The 18,520-nt window shown below is 46.2% G+C and overlaps 1 protein-coding gene across 2 annotated transcripts in view; it reads left to right on the top strand.

Annotated features, from left to right (window-relative positions):
• The window catches only part of WBP1L (WW domain binding protein 1 like), a 57,330-nt gene that overhangs the window by 33,774 nt on the left and 5,036 nt on the right, over nucleotides 1-18,520 (top strand). For both annotated transcript variants that reach the window (XM_032423518.1, XM_032423519.1), the window contains exons 2-3: nucleotides 8,657-8,759; nucleotides 17,942-18,103. In XM_032423518.1, coding sequence (XP_032279409.1) covers nucleotides 8,657-8,759; nucleotides 17,942-18,103 — 265 coding nt within the window. The remainder of the gene's footprint in view (nucleotides 1-8,656; nucleotides 8,760-17,941; nucleotides 18,104-18,520) is intronic.

An 18,520-nucleotide genomic window follows, 5' to 3' on the forward strand; every position in this document is an offset into this window, starting at 1 on the left:
ATTCACTATTTATGAGATGCCATGATTCATTCCGATTCACTGTTGCCATCCTCACCCACTGGGGCGTGCCAGTCTTTGGGAGTCCCCAGACAGAATTGTTCCATGAGACCCTCATAGGCGGAAGTCAGTGGACCCTTGCCGCTGCTACAGCGGGGGTCCCCAGGACCCCCCTTCCACAGTGTACGCTGCAGCCACATCTTGAAGCAGCTGCTGCCCACATTGGTTCTAGGCTTTTCTCCAGTGTTACTGGCTCCAGTCTTTGCAGCTAGAGAGTGGGAGACTGGGTGCTCTCTAGCCCAGGGAACTGGAGTCTAGAGCCCTTGGAGGTAAAACATACTATCAAATGTGAGGGATGAGGCTGAATCTTATCAGATTAGATTTATTGGCTTGTTTAGGGGAACCTGCCCAGCCTAATTGTCCTCCAGGAAAATTACTGAACTCAACCAAACAGCATAAAAATTGATTCCTAAGATCCCAGTGCATACAAAGCAGAGTCTGGGTTAATTTCTTAGCAATGGCTTGCCCTTTATCAGAAAGAATGAAACAGAGCTCTTTTAGGTAGGAAAGATTAAAGGAGTAATTGTCATGTATAGTTCATATTGTGAAGGATACAAAAGTAGTACGTGACATGCCCTACCATAAAAAAAAAAAAAAAAAAGGGAGATTAGACTAACCTGTAGGAAACAATAGGTCAGGACTCCTACTTGATCATTCCTCTGCCTGAGTTTACTTTCCTTCATCCCCCAACTCTTCTGTAATCTCTTTACATCCAATTCAAAATGTGTGCCCTTGAATGATTCTACTTATTTCCCTCAGCTCTTCAAACAGCTTAAAATCATTAGTATTAGGGAAAAACTGATATTAACTTTTTTTTTTAAAGATTTTATTTATTTATTTGACGCAGAGAGCGAGCGAGAGAGCACAAGCAGGGGAAGCAGCAGAGGGAAAGGGAGAAGCAGACCCCCCACTGAGCAGGGAGCCCTATGTGGGGCTTGATCCCAGCACCCTGGGATCATGACTTGAATGGAAAGTAGACGCCTAATTGACCGGGCCACCCAGGCGCCCCTTACTGTAAAATATAGGTGTAAATCCACAAAACTTTAAAGAGTGTTTTTTATGATCACCTACAAATCTTTTTTTTTTTTAAGGACGTGGGCCTGAAAGTGCTGCATTTTCAGAATTCGAAGACTCTAAGATAGAATAAAAATAGCTAATTCTAAGTTAAAGTTGCTTGCTATCTTTTCTCATTTAGCCATTTCAAATCTGTCTTGTTTATGAAGACTCTGTTGCCCTTTGGTTATAGAGTATTATCAAAATCAGATAGAACTCTGGTTCAGTAGATGTATAGTGCTAGAATTTGGTCTACTTTCTGGAAAGCCATTCCTGGTTCAAGACTGGAAGGAAATTTGATTTTGTTACTCTGGAGTAGCAGTCACAAAGTAGGGAGACAAAAAAAGGGGTGGGGGAGTCCCACGTTGAAAAGTAATCATAAGAATTGCAAAAATATTTTGATATTACTCATATATCCAGCAACATTATAGCCAACAATGAATTTATAAGCTATGGTATTTTAACTGTTGTGCAGGGCATACGAGGCATGGCCTCTTCCCAAATTCTCAGTTATTCTTTTCACACTTCTCTCCCTGAGATTCACTGTACTCAGCCACACTAGCCTTCTTTCTTTTCCTTGAGCACAACAAGCTCATTCCTGCATCAGTGTCTTTGCATGTACTTGACATTCCCTCTGCCTGGAACATTGTTCCCAGAGGTCTTCTTCATCTGGGCCCTTCTCATCATTCAGGGCTCAACTTAGATGTCACCTTCCCAGGGAGGCCTTTCCTGATTGCCCCATCTAAAACCTTTTGTCCTATTACCCTGTTTTATATCCTCATGGAGATTATTACTATTTTAAATTCTAATTTAATGTTAATTTTCAGTCTTCCCCACTTGAACATGTTTAGGATCTTTTTGTCTTTGTTGTGTAGTTCCAAACAGTGTGCCCCTGTATGAGTTTATTATTGTCTGAAAATTCCATATCTTTAATCAACTTCGGGAATTTTTCAGTTATCTCTTTATCACATCTCCTCTATATTCTTCTTCTCAAGCTTCTTCTTCTCATTTTCCATTTCCATGGTGTCTTTTAATTGGTGGAAGCCCTTTGCTGGGTAATTTTCTCAGATCTGTGTCCCAGTTCACTAATTCTCTCTTTAACTTGGTCTGATCTCTGTGTAATCAATCTGTTGAGTTTCTAAATTTCAATAATGATTTTTCTGTACCTTTTATTTTTTTCCCCCAATCTGCTCAGTCTCTGTTTTCTTCAGTATGTTCGTTTCTCATGTTTTTCATTCTTTCTTTTTGGTTTCAATAATTTGAAACACGCTTATATGTTATAGCTTATCTGATCGTTTTAGTAATTTTTTTTCTGAGAGTCTTATCCTATTTGTTGAATTTCCCAGGTCTTGTTTGCGATGGCTTACTTCTGCATAAGTTTTTGTATTTTCTGTTGTGAGTTCATCTTCAACAGAGCTTTATTTATGGGCATCATGCCCTGATTGAGGGTAGGTCTCAGAGTTTTGTATTTCTTTTGCCAAATGTCACAGGGTTATTGCAAGCCTGAAACCACTTTTTGTGTTCAATTTTTGCCTTGGGGATTTTCAGACCATGTAGTCGTACAGTTCAAATCTCAAATTAGCTTATGGAAAGACCTGTGGTTACAGATTATTAAAGCAGATGCTTTTTTCCTCTCAGTTCAGAGCTTTCTTATTGTCACTGTGTGCCAACAGGCTAATTTTTTCCTAGTCTGCTCTGTCTTTTTGGGGGTCCTCATTGTATATTGGGGCTCATTTTCAATTTCCTGTTTTCAGGTGGGCCCAAGAGCAATAAACAGCCTCCTTTTCCAGGGCAACTGAAAAGGCCTGACCTCATTTACCACTGTACTTTTTAGTTCCCCCCAACATTTTTGACCCCTGAGGATCTTCCTTACTTTCTTGCTAGCTCAGCTGTGTAATTAAAAGGATATTGTTATATAGCCACTATTTCTAGGAGTTTTGGCAAAGAAGAATTTTTAAAGTTACCAACCTAGCTCTCTTGCCACAGCAGGATCTCTTCCCCCGAATCTCTTGCTCATTGCTGTAGCTATAGCATCCAGCACAGTGCCTGGCACGTGGGGAGGGAGATCAATACGGATTTGTTCTTTGATTTGTGGAATTGGGCATCTTGATTAGAAACTGTTCCTTCTTGGGGCACCTGGGTGGCTCAGTCGTTAAGCGTCTGCCTTTGGCTCGGGTCACGATCCCAGGGTCCTGGGATCTGAGCCCCACGTCGGGCTCCCTGCTCGGTGGGGAGTCTGCTTCTCCCTCTGCCCCTCCCCCCACTCATGCTCTATCTCTCTCTCTCACTCACTTTCTCTCTCTCAAATAAAGAAATAAAATCTTTTTTTTTTTTTTTTTTAAGATTTTATTTATTTATTTGACAGGGAGATAGCGAGAGCAGGAACACAAGCAGGGGGAGTGGGAGAGGGAGAAGCAGGCTTCCCGGTGAGCAGGGAGCCCGATGGGGGGCTCGATCCCAGGACCCCGGGATCATGACCTGAGCCAAAGGCAGTTGCTTAACGACTGAGCCACCCAGGCGCCCCTAAAGAAATAAAATCTTTAAAAAAAAAAGAAAATAAAAGAAAAAGAAACTCTTCTTTCTCCCTGTAGGGAAAGCCAGAAGTGGTGCTCCATATTCATTCATATCCAGCAGCCAAGACTGTGTCCTATGCTTTAACACCTGTGAACGATTTCAATTTTCCTATTTTTTACTTTTAAACTCTAAAACTTTGGTGCTTTCCTAAGGACCTGAAGATGCTGTTGCCAGTTACTAGTAGGGTTTTCCAACCCCATAAATTGGCAGATTAAAACCATCCTTGGGGAACCATTACTGCCTAGTGTCTCTCTTTATGCTGGCGCTTGGAAAGTTCTTATGCTGATTAATTGACCTTTACAGTGGCTTAGCTGAGAACAGCAACTATAAGAGATGGAAACTGTTGAGGAAAGTGTTGTTAGTCCCACAGTTTATGTTGCCACAAAAGAGATGAGATGATTTTTTGCATATGTGCAGAAGGTATACTATTCATCCTTTTCCGTTGTAAAAATGTTCTTTCCAATTCAGTGTTGGTCTTGCTTGGTTCTTCTTTGTGCCTGTGCTTTTTGTTTGAGGACCATGTGTGCCCTGTATCTCGGAGCCCGTCACTGTGAAATCTGGGCTGAAGACACATACCTGTAACAAACGAGGATGCTGACGGTCATTGCCACGGTCATTCCTGAGATGAGAGACCTCAGCATGAGAGCATGTGTTATTCACACGGTTTCTTCATGACAAGTTCTACATTTCTAGCAATTTTTTGGCTATGCAGTTTTGTGCAAACGAAAAAATGGCTGGGAAGGAGCTATCTTTAAAATGCAAATCTGATCTCGTCACCTCCCTGCACAGTCTGGTCCCCACTTACCTAACTTCTCTACCTACTTCTTCAACCATCTCCTTTTAGTTAAAGGGCTTTGCTTGTACCATCTCCTTTGCCTAGAATGTTCTCCCCATCCTTCTTCCCTGGTTACTAATTTTCTAACCATCTTGGCAATCTCCGTTCAAGCTTACCTTTGTCACAGAAGCTGTCTGGACCTTCATGACTAACTCCTAGGTCTTATCTCTTGTAAACTCTTACCAAATCATATATTTTTCTCTTGCTAGTTGTAGTTTCATCTGTGTGATTACTTTATGATCTTTCACTAGACTGCAAGCTCCACGAGGACAGAGAGCATGACTGTTTTGACCATTTGCCCATTGTGTTCCCCATCCAGTTCATTGCTGGTACAGGGCAGGTACTCAGTAAATGTTGAAGGAAGGAAGGAAGGTCCCACATTCCACACTGGGATGAAACAGCATTCTGCTTTTCAAAAAATCAATATACGAAGAAACAACATTTCAAGCAAAAAAGGGAGGAACCCTGAGCATGTTGCCCCTCCTCGCTGTCCAGTAGAAGATGAAGGATCCTCTTCCCAAAGTCAAAGAGCTCCACCAGGGCAGGGTCCTTATTTTTTCCTTCAAAGACAAAAATGTTGATTTTGTTTGGTTTGGGGCTTTCAGTGGGTTTATTTAAGCAACTGACGTATGAAAAGCAACTGAAGAAGTATAACCTCATCCAAGGCAGCTAAAGCTTACTAGTTTTAAAAAGCTTAGGCTCTGGGGCCAAATGAAAGAGATTGAACCACTCCCTAGCTGTGTGACCTTAGGCAAGTTACTCAGCCTCTCTTGGCCTCAATTTCCTGATACTACTCACTTCATAAGTTGCTTTCAAGTTAAGATTAAGGAATACGTGTAAGGCCTTTAGAACATGCCGGGCACATAGCAGGTGCTCAGTCCACATTAGCTATATTACTCACCCCAGGTTGAATAGCCGATGTTTTGTTAAGCAAACCGTTATGTGCCAAGCCCTGTGCTCATACTGGGAATGGGTTAGGTAGGTGAGGAGACAGAGCTCCTGCCCATAGGGAGAGCACAATTCATTCTTTGGTTCACTCTCTGGAGAGAGGGAATGCGAGGGATATTTATTGCCCACTCCTTAAGACTTGGCCTGAACAACATAATATGTGTAAAGTGCTTGAAGATGCTTGGAAGCAAGGCAGAGAATAATCTTCATCATAAAACGTGTTGAGAATTTTTCATATTTGAACTTTATCCACTGCATTCTCTCCGGTTGCTTTTTCTGTTCTTCATGAGTCTGGAGCAACCCACGTTGCCGGTGAACTTCACTCTTCTGAAGTAGTTCTAAGTGAATGCAGAGTGCCGTTTAGATGGTCTTTCATGCCCAGTAATAATGGCTCACAGAGTAACGTTGATATTAAGAGCTCAGAGAAGTTAAGTAACTTACCCAAGGTTACACAGTTAATTAATAAGCCCAGTATAAGAGCTGTGCTTTAGACCCAGATCTGCCTGCCTCTTAACCGTGTCTTCCTCACAGGTCTTTGTGAGTCCTCCAGGTAATCCATGATTAGGCTCCTTGTATAGGGAAGGCTGGAAGAGCACCAGGCAGCATTTGCACACTGCTGTTCTTTGCTATCTCTTTGAATGAGAGGAGACAGATTTTAGGAGCCCTTGTGTTGACTCAAGGCCACTGTGGGAGGGGATGGGAGGTGGGTAGGCTAATAAAGACTTAGGGTTGAAGGAGACATTGGAGAGCATCTTTAACTCCTCCTAGGGCCCCTGTGTCCATGTCCTGGTCCTCCATAGTGAAGACCAAACCCAAGAGAGCCAGGGCCAAACCCTAGGCTCTGGGATTTTCCTTTCCTACCAGCAGGTTTCTGGAGGAACTTACCTTGGGACTCCCCATCTCACGTACCCTCCTGCTCCTCCATTTCTTCCTTGCTAAAGGTGCATGAGCCCACTTCTTGTCTTCCTTAACCACCCACCTGCTTTCCTTCCTCCTGTGGCAGAGAACGACAGTTTCCATCACCAAGACCATCCCAGGCAGCCTGCAAAGTCTGTCGGGGGGCAGGGGAAGGAGAACAGGGGTCAAGATCTACTGGGTAGAAAGTGTTTGAGGAACACCGGATTAAATGATGCTTCTAGAGTTCGGCTCTCCCTGGGAAGGTGGAGGCAGAGCAGGAAAAAAGAGCGGGGTCCTGTTTAGACCAGGCTTCCTGTGCCGGGGGATGGAAAAGCCAAGAGAAAAGCTGACACCAGTAGGTCATGAGGATACCACTTGTTTAGATTTCAAATGCGTTCCGTTCCATGCCACACTTAGGACCAGTTGGCTGCCTTGTGTTCAGAGCCTGGACCTCATCTGGCGAATTTTCCCGAGGCAGAAGTGTCACTGGATTCTTTCATGTGTTGGAGTCGTAGGCAGCACAGCCCCTTTTAGAAACTATGTGGACACTTTGAACTGTGGTCTTGCGAGCCAGTGCCAGAAGAATGGCATTTTGGGGCCTGGTAAACTTGGAAGAAACTTTTTGATGTCCTTATGAAAGCAGCATTTTGCTGTGAAGTCAGGGAGGGTGTGTTCTAGCAAAAGAAGCGAGCCCAGATCTGCCTTCTCCACGTGCACCAGGCCTCCGAGGAGACCTCCGACTGGACACCCCCCACCCCCCCGCCTCCATCGTGCTTACGGTGGACGTGGGAAGAGGCAGAGGTGGGAAGAACTCTGTTGGCGATGTTGTGAAACCCTCACTGTCAGAGCTTTCCAATGCCTTTCCCATGTTTCCTTCTTCTCAAACCCCTTTACACAAGGCCATAAGGCTCTTAAAGACCAGGAAATGCCTGGGCCTCTGGTGGCAGAGACCTGCACTGAGCCCGGGATCTGGTCTTTAGCTGTGCCCTGTCCCTGTGACGTCAGGCACCTGAATGGTCTCTACCCAGCCTTAGCCCTGTGGCCGGTTGCTGGACTGCCTTGTTTATACCCTTGGCCAAGTAGACAGTGTAGTGTAGAGCAAGGCCGGGAGAGGAGGAACTGACCGTGTGACTTAAGTTTCCACTGGCAGGCATCCGCCCGGATGTATGCTGTGGGCAGGGTCAGCCTGAGTAGCAGCAAATACAATACTGTGGTTTTAGTTTCTCTGCTGAGCAGGGTTTTTTTGTTTTTGGATGTTTTTTTTTTTTTTCCTTCTTAACCCCGAGCTTCTTGAGGATGGGGACAATGTCTTATTCATCTTTGTATCCCACATACCCAACACAGTGCTTGGCACAAAGACAGTGTGTCCAGTAAATGGATGTGTTACTTGTTTAGAATAAATGTTGAAAGCCACATGGAGCACCTGAGACTTAGAGAGGTCTCAGCATATGTGTGGTGGGGTCCACAGTACATGTGGGGCTGAAGTTCAGGTTGGCTGGTGGGGGTCTCTCATATCTTAAATGTGAAATGTCAAAAAACCGTCTTCACCTCCATCCCCATCCACCAGGGCTGTGAATAGAATTTGGCACACTTCGGGGTTGTTACTCAGCAGTGCCCTTTCTGGAACTGTCCCTGACAAGGCACCGTGTGAATCCTAGGTCCAGTCAAGATCATTAAGAGATCATTTGATAAGCAAAAAATTATCTAGCACATTGAAACTGGATGAGGTCAGCTGGGCAGGTAACCCCTTTTCTTAAGAGTGAAGAATTTTAGTGGCAAGTTAACTTGGCCCTCTTTGGAATCACCCTGTAATTAACCTTGAAAAGTGTGTGTTTTGAAGGACGGAATGACTGGACTCAATGCTAATCCTAGAATATGTACTGCATTAATTGGTTCCAGGAACTTTCACAGAAAAGCCGGTTTTATTTAAAAAGTACTGCTAATTACACAAGAACCATCATCTTTTTATCAGCTGAGTGTAACACCGGAACATGAAGTGTTTCTGCTTGGACATAAAGAAAGTGGGGCATCCGTTTCCTTTCTGAGGAAAACTTCGCTCTTTACCAGTCGGCTTTGTGTGCCGAATCCTCTCCCCCCTTTCATAAACCTTTGTTTTTTTCTTCAGTCTGCTGCTGTTGTGGGTTCTAATTTTTTTTTTCTTCACAGAATGAACATTGATCTAGACCGTCTTGGTGGAGGGTGGGCAGACAACCAGGAAGAAGGAGATGAGAAGAAAAGTGGCATTTAAAAGCTGTAATTTCATATGCTAAATTTTTTTTTTTTCTTTTTTAGGATAAGGAAACCTGTGTGGGTACCAACAATCAAAGCTACATCTGTGACACAGGACACTGCTGTGGACAGTCTCAGTGCTGCAACTACTACTATGAACTCTGGTGTAAGTCCTTGCCCTCCGGGGGGTCGCTGGCACCCCAGGGTCCTCCTGGTTACTGTCTCCGCTCGTTGGGAAGCAGTGGGCTGGGCACCTTTTCTCATTCTCCCGGGGGCAGTGTTGTGAGTAGAATCTGTTGCTGGGTTCCAGAAGCACGTCCTCTGTAGAGGAGGAGTGGTCTGGTGCTCTTCAGGCACCAAGGGCTGACGACTAGAGAATAAGGTCTGAGCCTTCTGAAGAGGCCGTGGTTACCAGGTCTGCTGAGGAAGCTCCCACCTGGGCTTCTCTCTGATGCCCCCTCTAGTGTGTGCTGAGCAGTGACAACAACTCACATCCTTCCATGGCCCGCCGGACACCCAGGCTTTGCTGTCTTTGCAAAGAGAGGTTACAGCAGCCACGCCGCTGTGAATGCCAGGCTAGGCTTTGTGGATAGCTGTAATGCCATTTTCTTGTGAAAACCTTAACGGCTTCCAGAATTCCCCATAGAGCATCAAGGAGCTGCCTCTGTGTCTGGTCCCTGTCAAAGGGATCGCCTTCCCCTAGGTCCCTGCTCATGGAGCCCTCCCAGAGCGAGGGAGTCTAGAGGTTTAGCCCCCCCTGTTTCTTTCCCAGTTCTCAAGCTGAAATGTCTGGAGACTTGCTTCTCTGGTCCATCTCCCCTGTTAACTCTCAGCTAATTGCTGCATGGAAACAGTCCTCATCTCACCACTGGTTTGGTTGAGGCCATGAACTTGTACCTTCAGACTTGCACAAGGGTGGTGACATTGGCACAATCTTCAGGGACCTAGCCAGGTTCAAGGGTTTCACTAACACGCTTTGCACTTCAGTCTTCTCGAAGCTCTGATGAGACACTACAGGATGTTGCTGGACAAAGAATGGGAGGACGGGAGAGTCCTTAGGGCAGAGAGTCCCCAGGTGACCAGCAGCACGCTGGTTCACAACTGTCTGTAGAGAGGAGAAATGGTAGCCTGTTTCCCCAGATAGTTCTAAGCCCCCATCACTCCCCCCATTTGGAAACAAACTGGGCTGGTTTGTCAAAGCAGGCCTTTCCTGCCCCCGTCACCCTTGTCCTTTCTCCCCTTCTCTGATCTCCCCACTCCCCCCGCATTGGTGATGTGGTCAGAAGGCAGCTAGAAGGGCTATTGTTTGGTATTGAAAGGAAATTAGACTCTTGGCTGGGCAGTCTCTCCCTCTAAATGTAAGTGTATCTTGTAGCCAGTGGGAGTGGTTCCTCCAAACAGGACCTCTCCTCACTCTTATCCTTCCCTTTCGAGGACTGAGGACTGGCTCGTCTGCCGTTCTGAGGAATCCCAGGGGCAGCCAAGTGCACAGTCCCTTCGTAAGGAGAGGACAGGGCTTGGGGTGTCTGCACCAGTCCTCTGCGAATATAAGCAATAGCAAAGGAGGACCCAGGATTGTTGCTACTTTAGAAGGGGTGGGGTGGAGGGACTTACTAGAGAACACAAAGTGCCAAGCAGGTGAACAGACTGTGTTTAAATGTTTTAAAATGCAGATAACAACAGGGCTCCAATTCTCCCTCCCACCGCTTGTTAATACAAAAGTCGAAGCTGGGCTGCCAAAAAGCCACAGAGCTGCGGTTGGTTTTTCCGGGGCCCGGCCCAGGCGGCATCACTTGTGGAGAGACATGGGGTTGCGGATGGTCTCGTCTCAGATGGACAGAGCCTCCTGGGCTTTTGGCAGAGCAGGCCCAGTAGCCACCAGAATTGGGTCACCGTCGCCGGGGCGGGGGGTAGGGGGTGGGGCAGCGGGGACAGGGAGACCCAGATGGCAGGGAGGTGGCCTGGGAACCAGGCACTTCACCCCAAGGGCTTAAAGAAAGCCAGAGGAGGGCGCCTGGGTGGCTCAGTCGTTAAGCGTCTGCCTTCGGTCAGGTCATGGTCCCAGGGTCCTGGGATCGAGTCCCACATCGGGCTCCCTGCTCTGCGGGGAGCCTGCTTCTCCCTCTCCCACTCTCCTTGCTTGTGTTGTCTCTCTCTGTCAAATAAATAAATAAAATCTTAAAAAAAAAAAAAAGCCAGAGGAGGAGCTGCTGAGTGGCTAATTATCTCTCCAGTTATGGTCAGTGACCAGAGTCTGGATGGGAAGAAAAGACTCACCATTCTATGAGTTGCCCCATGCTTTCCAAGTTCTGGAGGGATGGAGATTGTCAAAGCAAAACTGTCCTCCTTGGTGCCCAGAAATGGCTTCTTGGTCAGGAGATGCCCAGCGAGTGTTCCACCCCCCTCAGAATTCTTGCGTTTTCCTCCTCATCAGGGTCCTGGCCTCTGCCTGATGTGTGGATAGGAGGGAAGATGAGTGTTGGGATGAGCCCCTTTAGTTCTTAATCAAAACTGCATTTTTGGTCACTTTGAACCCTGTTCCCTCTAATTGTCTCTAAACTTTGCCTGACATGTGAAAATAATGGGCTTTGTGCTATTCTTTTTGTCTCTTTCCTTTGGAAGGAAAGAAGTTTCAACCAGAAAATCCTTGGCAGAGTTTCTGTCAGACAGAGTACCTCTTTAACCACAGTTGCCTACAGAGAAGGCCTCAGGGGAAAAAAGCAAAAAATGCGGGTGCCTGGGTGGCTCAGTTGGTTAAGCGACTGCCTTTGGCTCAGGTCATGATCCTGGAGTCCCGGGATCGAGTCCCGCATCAGGCTCCCCGCTCAGCGGGGAGTCTGCTTCTCCCTCTGACCCTCCCCCCTCTCATGTGCTCTCTCTCTCCTTCTCTCTCTCTCAAATAAATAAATAAAATCTTAAAAAAAAAAAAAGCAAAAAATGCCATTTCCACCAACCTATTCACGTCTATGGAGCTGAGTCTTCCTGTGGGCTGAAGACTGTTTCTCTCTCTCACAAACACACACACACACACCACTTACACAGACTCCTTTTCTCCATGTCTTTTCAGTCATAACTGATGCAGTAATCACTGGGCCTGCGTCAGACGAGAAGCAAAGGTCCTGTTTTACCACTGAGGCTGTCAGAGCTGGTCATCATCATTACTATTATCCCATGAGTTTTTATGGCCCTTGTACTTTAATTCATTATTCAGTCATTTATTCATTCAGTAAACCCTTAATCCAGTGGTTCTCAAAATTTGGCAAGCCTCCGAATTTCTGGAGGGCTTATTAAAACACGGATCTCTGAACCCTACTCCCAGTTTTTTATTCAATAGGTCTGAGGTCGACCTGAGAATTTGCAGTTGTGACAAACTCCTACTCGAGGCTGAGACTCTTCTGTGTTAGTAACCGTAGGGAGACATAATCCTTGCCGTCAACAGGGAATCTCCTAGCAGAGAGAGGAGATAAGACAAGATGCCCCACTGGTGAGACAAGGTAGAGAGTGGAATGTATGTGCCAGAACTTTGGCTAGGCAGGGTTCAGGCAGGCTACATGGAAGAGGTGGTATTTGAAGTGGGCCCTAAAGGGTGGATAGGATTTAAACACAGGAAGAAGGGTGAAATGGTTTCTCAGGCAGGCGAATGCCATAGGCCAGGGCCCCATGGGAAAGAACAGAGTATGCATGACATTGTTGACCTTTCCCCAGGGGCTGTGGGGCGTGTCTGGGAAGGAATGGGAGATGAGGGTGCTAATGTGCTTGGAACTCTGCTACATGCGAGACACCGAGGAAGATCTTCATGCACATAGTCTCCTTTCTCCCCAAGAACAAACCTGCGAGGTATATATATCACCCCATGTGTCAGGACCCGGGGTGTGAAGGAACTGTTCAGCTGGATGCAGCTGACTGGTAGGGTCAGTGTGCCTCACTCCAAAGCAACCCCCTCCAGAACTCTGTGTGCCGGACTGGAGGGGTGATGGGCCCCGGTTGTGGAGGGTCTCTGTTGTGCATGTTTAATTTCCATCTGAGGATGCCCTTCATGGAACAGGCAGAGCAAAGAAGAAAACCAAAATCGAGAGAGGCTACCAATATGCTCAAGGCCAAAGATCCTGAACCTGGATCTCCCGATTCTCATCCCAGGACTCTTTCCACTCACCATGCTACATTGTCCAGGGAGAGGTCGGAGATGGGAATTCTGCTCCTGAGATAATTTGAGGGACCTTCACTCGGGCATCAGTTTTCCCTTGTTTGGGCTTTAGTTGGGGAGAAGGGAGTGTTTATGGGCAGTGGAATTCCCCTGAGGTGACATGAAACAGACTATGACCAAATTCATTTAAGACTGCCCAGCTTGTTTCTCACCTCTAACTTTTTCTTTTTAGTTTATCTTAAGATGTCCATTGTTGAACTGCTCATAATGGAAGCCCGGAGTATTTGCCACCCTTAGCAGAGTAGAGAGTGGAAGCTGGGGCCTTCTTCTAAGCCGAGATTGGACCCCTGCTCCTAGAGGTCCAGGCTTCTGGACAAAGACAGGTTGATCAGTAGCACTCGGGCTGGTTTTCCAATGAATTTAGCCAAGAACAGAACCTAGAAACAGACTTTGGACCTGTTCCTCACCCTTGCTTTTTTATGGAGTACTTTTGGGGGGAATTAAAAGAGAAATGGAAAGAAAACCCTTCCCATCTGTTGTCATACCTGTAACAACGATAGTAATAACAATCTAGAGAACTTACTATATGCCAGGCCTGGTTCTGAGTATGAACTCGTTTAGTCCTCACAACAACTAGTAAGGTAGGTCGTTATTCTCCCCGTTTTACAGATGAGGGCAAAATGACCAAGATCACAAAGCTAGGCAGTGGTTTTGTGAGCTGTGATTTAAACCCAGGTCACTGCCTCTTCTCTTTGGTAACTACAGTCGTGCTTCTACGAAACTTGTCCAGTCTTTGAGATGAACTTGTAAGCCTTCCGAGGTCTTTGCCCAAATTCAGGCCTTTTCCATAGTGGCTATGGTAGGAGCTCCTGCTGAGAGCTACAAGTGGCCAGGGAGGTCACCCGCCATCCTGTGGGGTAGAAGGAGAGCTAATTTACAGTGTGCTTTGGCTTCCTAATGAGGAATTTCCTGCCCATTTGGGGAGTGGTATTTTCCCAAGTTTATAGTGAGCTCGGGGCACATGACTCAGTTCCTACATTGGACTGTGATTGTTTTTCAAAACATGTTTTCTGTTTTGCTTAGCATGACAAATGCTCCCCACCATGAGGTCACAATTTTCAAAGTTGTCATTGGGGAATGTAATCTCTGGGTAGGTGTGTGTTTGGGGAGGAGGGCGTGCTTTTGTGTGTCTCTTTCATTAGGTTTTTCTTTTTTAAACTTAGTTCCTTGTTTGTGAGATCTAATGAAAAGATCAAAAGTTTGTACAACTCCATAGGGACTAGTCTGGATATTCTTCCGTTTAAACTTGGTGGGACATTACTTTGACTAAAATGGCTCCCAAGAGAGTCCATTTTGTGAGGGCCAGACAGGAATGCCTTCTGCCTTCCCACATTAACTCCATCAAGTGGGACCAGCTCATTAAGGGTCTTTTCTGGGCCTGTGCTAACACTCCATCTTGCCACTAGACCCATTCTGCTTCCAAGTTAGTTTTCCGTCAGTTTTGATCCACACAAATAATCTTTTGTCATACTGTATTAGAAATGAAGAAATTACGGACACCTGGGTGGCTCAGTGGATTAAGTGTCTGCCTTCGGCTCAGGTCATCACCTCAGGGTCCTGGGATCAAGTCCCACATCAGGCTCCTTGCTCAGCGGCACTCTTTCTGACAAATGAATAGAATCTTAAAAAAAAAAAAAAAAAAAAAGAAATGAAGAAATTAGGGGTACCCGACTGGCTCAGTTGGAAGAGCATGTGACCCTTGATCGAAGGGTCATGAGTTTGAGCCCCACTTTGGGTGTAGAGGTTAGATTATATAAATAAATAAATGAAAACTTAAAAAAAAAGAAATGAAGAAATTAGAACTCAGTTTGAGACCTAGATAAATATAACATCATACAACTGGTACATAGTAGGGAGAGTTTTTCTACCCATAGTACTACGTTAAAAGAAGTAGGGTGGTGGAATTTTGATGAACATGTGAGTTGTTTGGTGCTCTCTTAGATATGACTAAGGCAGTTTTGGCAAGGGTGTGTGTTCCAGTTGATTCATTTCTTCCCCCAGTCTCCTTCTGCCCTGCCTAGTTTTTCCTTTAAAATTAAAAAAAAAAAAAGCTCTCTTTTTCTATTATACTTCCAGTTCAGTGGATCACAGCGTTTTTTTCTGGATCAAGGATTCCCTTAAGAATCCGATGGACGCTTCAATCCTTTTCCCCAGAAAAGCCTATAAAGATGCTGCGTCAGTCAGGATAGGCTATAGGTCATGCTTAGTAACAAAAAAGTCCAACCTAGTGGCCTACAACAACATGTTTACTTCTCACACTATATGTCCACCGCAGGTTGGTTGGGAGCTTGGTTCCCACTTCTTCATCCTGAGGCCAGACTTATTCTGAAGTCACTGTCTGGAATGTTACTGTCATGGCAGGAGGAGGACTAAAGGAAGGAAGGTCTTACATATAACAAGAGATGTCCTGACCTCTAAGTGACAGAATTCACTTCCAACCCTTGTTCATTAGTTAGAACCAGTCCCCAAGCCTTGCCCAATCATCAGGGGGCCATGAAGTTCAAGCCTACCCAAATGCCCAGAAGGGGAAAACCAGAAATATGTGGCCAACATGAAAACCAGTACCTGAGATTTTTCTTATTAAAAGCGTGTGTTAAAAAAATAAAGTCCTGCCTGGCTGGCTCAGTCGGGAGAGCAATGGGACTCTCGATCCCTGGGTTGTGTTTCAGCCCCACGTTGGGGGTAGAGTTTACTTAAAAACAAGAAAAACAAACAAACAACAACAACAACACATTAAAAAACGAAAAGAAAATCATGTTATAAAATAAGAAATATTGCCCCTAGATCATTCATACTGCAGCATAAAGGTTAAAAGTTGGTTTACCTTTAGGTAAGAAACTACTGACAAAATGACTTGGGAGGTGAAAACTAGTCGAGTCAGATGCAATTATCTCATGCGAGAATGTGCTTTTAGAATTAGAACACAACACAGAAGTACAAAGGATTGTGAGATTATGCTGGGCAAGTGAGAGAAAGGCAGTAATGTGGAAGAGTGGCTAGTCCAGAACCGCTTAGACAGGACTCTCAAATACGTCTGGAGCCGGGCCCCTGAGCAGAATGCAGTGTGCTTATCTGTGCTGCCTGCCTCCCCAACACAGCCCCCCGCCCCCCAGGAGGCTGGCACTGAGGATTTTACAGGACAGCATCAGGGAGCCACTTCGCTCCCAGAGCTCCTTTCTGGCCTCACACCACTTCTGAAGGCTCCTGTGACAGTATTTATCCGGTCTTCAGTCAGCCAGCAGCCGTAGGGGAGAAATGTAAGTGGAATTAAGCAAATGTCCGCAGTGAATCTGGGAAGGACCACAGGGAGACTTCTGACTTCAACTTATGTGTAGGTTCTTTGGGCAGATCTGATTATTTATTTTTTTCAAGATACTATCTTTAAGTCACCTCTGCACCCTCCGTGGGTCTCAAACCCACAACCCTGAGATCTAGAGTCTGCCGAGGGGATAAAGGGACGAAATCCTCAGCCCACTGTCCTCCGCCTCTTCTCTTGTTGCCAGGCCTCAGCAGAAGGTTCCACTGCACACTGACACGGTAGGAGCCATCCAGTGGTGTTGCTAGCCCCCGAGGGCCAGGTGGCTGTGCCGCCATCCCATCTCACTCTGGAGAGGTGGCTTTGTGGGGAGATGCAGCAGGGTCACCCCTGGGGGACAGAAAGAGCCATTGCCTGAGGCCACACCCTAAATGTCAGTATGATCTTTTAGGATATTATATCCTGGCATGAATAGAAAACAAAAATCAGAGGTTTATTCATATTGGGTCCGTGTGGGGGAAAGGTTGTTTTGTTTTTTGAAGTAGGTTTTACATCCAGTGTGGGGCTTGAAGTCATAGCCCCAAGATCAAGAGTCGCATGCTCTACCGACTGAGCCAGCCAGGCGCCCTGGGGCTTTTTTTTTTTTTTTAAACTATCTTAACTCATTCTGACAAGAGACACGTGGAAATACTTAGATTCTAAACACAAATTTATAATTGCAAAGTAGGTAATAAAAAATACATGTAGCATTGGTAATGGAAAAAAATTGAAGTTATTCAGGAATAGAGAACAAATGAACAATCATCTTTTCTCACTTAATAACAACTCACTTTAAAATTATTCCTCAGATAAGTTTTTCATTGAGAAAAAAGTATTCTTTTTTTTAAAGCAAAATTGCTCATTGATTTAAAAAAAATTGTAAAGGATTTTCTGCTTACAACTGAAGATTGGAGAGGGGGTCTTCTATTGGGGTTTGTCAAGATTCTCTGAGTATGATCCAAGAACATAGTGGGAAATGAGAAGAATAATCTGCCTGGAGAAGAGAGGGCTATAGGCCTTCTCCCCTGTTCCCTTACCTACCCCTCTCTGGAGCAAGAAGGAAGAAGGGGAGGCTGCTAATGGCCCTGAGTCTAATGAAATCACAGGCCAAAGGGAGGTGGGAGTGTTATTTGCAACTGTAGGAGATGGAATTGTACCAGATTATATCAAGAGCGGAGGAAGTCATTTACACTCTCTAGGGAAGAGATGGACCTGAGGCAATTAGAATTTTTCCCCCTGTAACTTTAGTGACCCTTGTATTTTACCAGTGTACATGATAGAGAAGAGCCCATGATCTTTTTGGTGAACATGATAGAGAAGAGCCCATGATCTTTTTGGTGATATCAAGAGAACCCTAAGAATTCCCTTATCAGGCGGCCCCTCTGCGGCCCCTTGCATTTGCTGATCTGCTGGGATTTTGAGGGGCCCTTTGCTTTTGGTGAGCAGCCTGGTGTAGCAGCAGGAAGTGAGGCTGGGAACCGGCCTTAAGGCCTTGAGCAGGGCTTGGGGGTGGGGGTGGGAGATGGGTAACAAGAAAGCTGGAAGCATTTTTCTCAGAGATCCCTTAAGAGAGGATGAGGACGCTGTCCTAAAAGGTGAGCCTATTTAATGCCATAGCACCAGTGGTGCTGGAGAGGGGCCTCCTGCCCTCTCCATCCCATCTTTCACTCTGGCACAAACACTGACAGAAACTGAACACGGGTTCCAAATGTGAATTCAGCAGGTGAGGCCTGAGAGTGCTGGCTTCGACCAGGTGGGCACTGTCTGGGGACCCCCTGCTGGGAAGGCTGCCCCTCTAGCCGGTGTTCACCGTGCGTGTGTGCTCTCTGCCTTGCCTCCCCGGCCGCAGGGTTCTGGCTGGTGTGGACCATCATCATCATCCTGAGCTGCTGCTGTGTGTGCCACCACCGCCGAGCCAAGCACCGCCTTCAGGCCCAGCAGCGGCAGCATGAAATCAACCTGATCGCCTACCGGGAAGCCCACAATTACTCAGCGCTGCCATTTTATTTCAGTACGTACACCCTAAGCCACCAAACCCACCCTCGGGAGCCCAGGACCCAGACTGTGGGCCCCTGGGGGCCCCCTTGCCCAGCATAGCGCAGAATCTCACAGGTATGGGGATAAGGGGGCACTCACCTTTAGCAGAGAGGAGCAGGTGCTGTGGATGCAGCGCCCTAGAGCCCCTGGGCCATTCCAGACCCACACTGACTGGGTTCTGACCGGGTGTCTGATCCTTTAGCAGATGATTTTCTTAAGGCAGGTAGTCAGAGGGTGTATGATGTGCGTGAATCAGGATTTAGATGGCTGTGGCCTGAAATCCTCCCATTTTGCTTAGTGCCCTGTGATATCCCTGAGCAAAGGCTGCCACGAAAGGGGCACATGGGAGGGCACGTCGGGGGGTAACACTGGGACGTTCTGAGAACCAAGA

Source organism: Phoca vitulina, unplaced genomic scaffold (assembly GCF_004348235.1).
Source record: "Phoca vitulina isolate PV1807 unplaced genomic scaffold, GSC_HSeal_1.0 scaffold28, whole genome shotgun sequence".
NCBI classification, from domain to species: Eukaryota; Metazoa; Chordata; class Mammalia; order Carnivora; family Phocidae; genus Phoca; species Phoca vitulina.